Here is a 6,332-nt window from a genome sequence, read left to right as displayed (position 1 = left end):
AGAAGAATGTTGAGGAAAGACAGCACAGGTGATGAAAGAGACGAAAATAGAGGCAGGTAATAGAGAGAGAGAGAGAGAGAGAGAGAGAGAGTTTGGAAGACAGAAAGACACACACACGTACAGTATATCTATCAGTCTATCTATCTATCTATCTATAATACAGTTTGGGAAGGCCTTTATTATGAAAGTAATGGATATATGGATATGTGGCTTGTTAATAAGTCAGTCCTTCTCCACTTTACTGTGTGTGTGTGTGTGTGTGTGTGTGTGTGTGTGTGTGTGTGTGTGTGTGTGTGTGTGTGTGTGTGTGTGTGTGTGTGTGTGTGTGTGTGTGTGTGTGTGTGTGTGTGTGTGTGTGTAAATTAACGCCCCCTACGCCTGTGTATATATAGTGTCGCCAGAATATCCACTAAATCAATCTTTCATTTCATTACTTTTTTGCCACATAGCTCGTCCGTCAGCATCACAGATAAGAAAGACAGGTGAGGGAGGGGGGAGGGAAAGGGGGAGGGGGGAGAGGGGAGGGAGGAGGGGAGGGAGGCGCGTGTAAAGGTAAACAGATTGGAAGGCACCGAGTAAATTAAACATTTGAAGGGAAATCGAGTATAAAGTCAGGTAAGGTTTTTGTTGCTCTCTCTCTCTCTCTCTCTCTCTCTCTCTCTCTCTCTCTCTCTCTCTCTCCACAGACAACAACAAATGGTGCTGTCTCTTCTTTAAGCTGGTTTTATCGACGCCATGTGTCTTCCCCGGGCATGCACCTCGCCGCCTATAAATTACCGTATCTCAGGAATGTTCTCACGGCGGCGGCTGTATGACTGTAGCACATGTGGCACCCTGGCCAGGCGGGGTGAGGAGGGACGGGGTGGTGCGATGGAGTCAGTCGGGGTGGCACGGGACGGGACGGGGTGGAGTGAGGCAGGACGGGGCGGAATGAGGCAAGATGGGGTGGAGTGAGGCAGGACAGGGCGGGGCGGGATATCCTCAGGGTGACAGAGTCCACCAGGGCGTTATTATCATTCAGTGGTGTGTATCTGACCCAGTGCTAACCCTGTAATTATCAACTATCAGCAGATATGCCTTCTGTTTGGGGCGGGAACCTTTAAATTAGGACCCATGAGCGTCGCAACTTTGAGCGGGGAGGGGGGGAGCGGTACATTTTGGTCAATCCCTGGGGAACTGAGGGAGTAATGTACGATTTGACTGTCGGGTTTTGCTGCTGCCAAATGACACTGTTCGGTGTTGCCTGAGTGCATTAATCGTCATGAAAAGGCTTGATTTACAGTCTCTTCGGATGCAGTATAGTTAAATTACTAAAGCACAACGAATGAGAAACAACGCAAAATATTCAGTTGGCGAGCAAATGAATGAAGTTTCCCAAAGATCGCTGTAGTTGCAAATACATGTACTTGTTTATAATTTTATCTCATATGAAAATGATCGCATAACAGAGACTAGAGGGCACATCCGAATCACACTAAAACAAATATTTGTCGCTCTGTTGTCTGGTGGTGCCGAACCCGCCTTATAGAGGTTCCGCCCTCCTCTACATCCTTTTTTTTTTTTTTTTTTTTTTTCCACCTTTGGGCAACAAAACTATTTTAAAAGTCTAAACTGAAAATCTGAGAAAGGAGTCTCGAGACATCAGGCCGAGGTAAATGCATAGTAATTTTTAGGCTAAGCGGCCCAGAAATAATGTTGTGAGGACGAGGCAACGGTAATATAAAAGAACAAGAAGACAGCGGGAAATGGATCAACAACCAAAACAAAAGAATAGGCACAGGTTACCCTTGGACGATAAACTTATTCTCTAGTATTTATTGTGTTTTAATGGCTAACCTCGGCAAACGCACTCAGCAGCATTTTCCTGTTTTATGCATGATTTGTTTTTGATGCAAGGTTGACGAAAGGAGAGTGAAGAAATTTGTCTCGTGTTTCTTCCGGGCCTAAAAATATCTGCTTGAGGGGAAGTTAACTGGGCACTTCTTGTCACTGTCTTGCGTGTTTGTGACGGGGTTTGGTTGATCAGGATATATTCTACTGTTGTGTCAAAAGCTTTATATATGTTGCCGTAGTTTTTAATGGAGGCAGCGCCCTCTTGATACTATCGAAATAAAGTTGACGCAGTTTGGGTGGCGGGGTGGTGTGGAAGGATGTATCAATAACTGTGAACTGGAGGAAGGACACTTCGTTGTTTGGGGGCAAGACGACATGAAGACGATTTGTTTGTGGCCACCCCTCCTGTCTGTCAGTTGGAGAGCGTGGGTCCGTATTTACAAACATTCTTGAGACTGTGAGTAAAATTGCATGTTTATACTCTTATCTTCACTCATAAAGCTACCAAATATTTCACTGTCAAATATTAAAGTGAAAAACGCGACACTCAGTAATTCATGATAATAGTGAGCTTCTGTGGATCACTTTATCGTAGAAGTTAGATAATAATGCTTTTTAAATACAACCTCTAAAAGCTGAGTGAGTGGGCCTTCTGCTTTATTATCCATTTTTAAACGCTGGTAAAAACAGAGTAACTTTCCGAGGATCTGTATGGTTTTTTACTCTCTCTCTCTCTCTCTCTCTCTCTCTCTCTCTCTCTCTCTCTCTCTCTCTCTCTCTCTCCTTATCTACAGTTCACTCACTCACCGAGGAATGAAGATAAAAAGTGTTTGCCCGCCCGCGTCTCAGGTTTAGGGGTAACGCAAATAAACACACTCAAGTCCCGTCCACCACTTTCCCTCGCTGTTTACCTCTGCAGGGATGATATAGCCGGCCGTGTTTGACAGAACCGCGTTTCCAGGGGCGTAAATATTGCCCTGGGAGAGCTGAGAGAGGCTGAAGTCTGATAATGTTGGCTTTTGAAATATTCGTTTTTTACATGACCTTATTCTCTACTATCCTTGTCCTATTCTAGTCGTTTTGTTATACTCTTATAGGAGCCGCCTAGCATGGAAATAGGCTTACTGCAGTTATCTTCCCTTCTTTTGTTGATATGGGTCAAATATATACAAACTTAAACCATCAATCATGACCAGGGGTTAGATGGAATCCCTTTATTTTATCGCTTTTCAGGATTCAGTACTCTTGTTGCATTATGATTCTGTGTTCTGAGTATGTACACGTAATGGGCTATAAATATCTTCTTTTTATTTCAGTGTTTAAACCAAGTACTAGGAAAGTGACATGAGCACAGTTTACCCTTCCAGTGACTCGACCTGCTGAAGTGAAGTGAGCATGTTTACCCTTGCAGTGACCCGACATGCTGAGGTGAAGTGAGGACATTATACTCCTGCAGTGACTAGACATGCTGAGGTGAAGTGAGCACGTTTACCCTTGCAGTGAGTCGATATGCTAAATGTTAAAACCTGTGACGGGGCAGAGTACATCACGTGAAACTTCCGTGGACACAATGCAGACCCAGAGGCAGGGGAGATGAGGATAAAACACGCGCACAGACGTGACAAAAACAGCAGAGATAAGAGCAATGAAAATAAAAAGGACAGAATGAGAGATGGTGTGATAAAACTAAACACAGACGTAACAGAGGTAAAGCAAAGAACATAAACAGGAAAGCAAAAGAGATAAAGCAATGAAAAATAAAAGAACAGAAACAGAAATAATACAGTGACAATGAAGAGGACGGAAAAAGAGATAAAACAATGAAAATTAGCACTGCAGCAACAGAGCTAAGGCCGCGAAAAACAATAAGCAGAGCAGGAACGGAGAAAAATCGGTGGAGATGATAATAATGGAACCAGAGCTAAAGCAGTTTAAATAAAAAGACAAGAAACAGAGACAATGCCATGAAATGAAAAGAGCTGGAACAGAAATAAAGCAATGAGAGTAAAACGAAGACATCCGAAGACGGGTGAGGATACTGGTGGACGACAGAGGGTGGTAGTACTGAACAGGTTATGGTGACAGCAACAGCAACAGCATAACAGCGGGGGAGAACCTTTTACCGCCACTGCCAGCATCCTTGATCACTGGCGAGGGTGGCAGGGGCGGTGACAGACAAAAGTGTGAATGTGTCGTAGGGTCACATCTCTTATTACGAAAACACTATCTACCCATGAGGCATAACTCGCAAGGAGAAAAGGCAGTGGAATATAGAGCTTTCGTGTATTTGTTCAAGACATATGTGTTAAAAATGAAGCTTAGATCTTATAAATCTAATGTAACGTACAGATAACTGGCAGGAACGACTGTGTTATCAGGTTTATGTTGAAAACTGAATAAGCTGAAACTTATCACATTAAAGATAGGTAGAAAAATTGAAAAGGAAGTGAAAGTGTTCGTGTTGAGCTGAGCAACAGTCGGAGTGGGCAAAACAAAGTAGTTCCAGTGAAGTGTAGTGAAGTGAGGTGAGGAGAGGTGAGGTGTGGTGAAGTGTAGTAAGGTGACGTGAAGTAAAGTGAGGTGAGGAGAGGTGAGGTGCGTTGTGGTGAAGTGAGGTAAGGTGAGGGAGTCAAAATGGGCGAGGAGGGTGGTGGTCGTGGTGGGGATGGGCCGTGTGGGGACTGCGGGTACTACTTCAAGAACATCATCAAGTTCCTCATCAGCCACATCGGCCTGGTGTCGCTGGTGGTGGGCTATACCATCGTGGGCGGCTACACCTTCCAGAGCCTTGAGAGCGAACACGAGCTGGCCGTCAAGAAGAACATTACAGATTTCAGAAAAAATGTAAGTTACGAGCTTTTTTAACTACCTTATCTGATCTCACCTAACCTAACCTAATCTAACCTAACCTTACCTCACCTAACCTAGTATAACTTAAATTAACCTAGTCTAATCTAAGCTAATATAACCCAGTCTGATCTAACCAAGCTTGCTCTAATTTAGATTGCATCAAACTAATCAAACCCTAATCTAGCCTACCCTTATCCAACGTGACCTGCTTTAACTTAATCTAACAAATTAACCTAAACTAATCAAACCTTACTGAATCTACCCTAATGAGCAAACCTAATGTAACTTAAATTAGCACAGACTAGCCAAACCTCATCGAACATAACGAAATCAAGCCTGTCTAACTTGAATTAACCTAAACTAACCAGACCAAACATAGCCTAACCTAAGCTAACCTAACCCAAACTGACATACTAACCTAGCGTAGCCTAAGCAAACCTAACCTAACCTACGGTACTCTAAACAAACCAAAGCTAACCTATCATAACATGAACTAATCTAACCTGTTCTAAGCTAGTGTTGGTTTGGTTACTGTCTAATAATAAGGATTGTATTAAGACCTGAGACTTTTTGTTGTTGGAGGTTAGGTATAGCTTTAACTAGCTCCTTCACTGCTAGAGATCCCTTTTAAACTGAATGTAATTGGGTAGCAGTAGGAAGGAACTACAAATGACTCACAAACGCACACACACACACACACACACACACACACACACACACACACACACACACACACATATTAAATGTGAATATGTATGTATTTATTGTAGGAATACTTATTACAACACTCCCTTGGTTCCCAGTTACTACAGTATTTACAGATTAACAAATGTGGTGTGTATGAAATGAGTGGTATTGGCAGCTACATGACAGTATTACACTGGAGCACTATGTGCAGGGGGGGTTATGTGTTTGGTTCAGTTGTCTGTCTGTCTGCCTTTCCGCCTGTATGTTTGCAAGATTACGAATAAACTTCTGTATGGAACATCAACAAAGCTTGATTAATGGTTGAGCATTAAAGGGATAAGTTATTAAATTTTGGCTGAAAAGTCACAGGTGATAGCACAAGGGAAGGTGAACTCAGCCAGTTCTGATCCCATACAGATCAAACTTGGTGGAATGGCTGAGGTTCAGGCAAGGAGGAAGTGATTAAATTTTGAGAACAATCGGTCAAAGGTGTAGGCTAAAAGGACAAGGTCAAACGCTCAGCCCTTAATTATTTCTTTCAAATTACACTGAAACCAAACATTCTGGAAGGATTTCAGGTAAGTCAGGAATGGTGTGATTGTATTTTGAGAAAAAGAGGTGAAAGGTTAAGGTCATAGGGCAAGGTTTTAACACTTTTGATCCAATTTTGATCCTTCCTTTTTGGCAAGGATGATGTAATTTGAGTTTGAGGACAAGTGTAAAAAGTCTAGGTAAAAGGGCGTGGTCAAGAGTTCGCTCTTAGACCGATTGTAGTTTGGGGGTGTTACACTCCGAGTTCTCCCTCACCCTCATATTACGGTGTCAGTAAAAAAGGCAGAGCCACAGTGGGCTTGGGAGGAGGACAGGAGAGAGACAAGGCACAGACGGTGAAAGAGAAGACAGTGGTATGGTGTATGTTTGGTTATTTGATTATTACAGACTGGCGTTACCTTATGAGAATC

At 42.9% G+C, this 6,332-nt stretch overlaps 1 protein-coding gene across 1 annotated transcript in view; it reads left to right on the top strand.

Annotated features, from left to right (window-relative positions):
- The first annotated feature begins 4,467 nt into the window (after positions 1–4,467).
- The window catches only part of galene (potassium two pore domain channel subfamily K member galene), a 120,194-nt gene continuing 118,329 nt past the window's right edge, over positions 4,468–6,332 (top strand). Inside the window, exon 1 of the mRNA XM_080286396.1 lies at positions 4,468–4,677. Within this exon, the coding sequence (XP_080142522.1) occupies positions 4,468–4,677 (210 nt within the window). The remainder of the gene's footprint in view (positions 4,678–6,332) is intronic.

This window comes from Coenobita brevimanus, chromosome 111, assembly GCF_032717465.1.
Source record: "Coenobita brevimanus isolate Jiangsu-jjx chromosome 111, ASM3271746v2, whole genome shotgun sequence".
NCBI lineage: Eukaryota > Metazoa > Arthropoda > Malacostraca > Decapoda > Coenobitidae > Coenobita > Coenobita brevimanus.
This window is presented reverse-complemented; position numbering and strand designations above follow the sequence as displayed.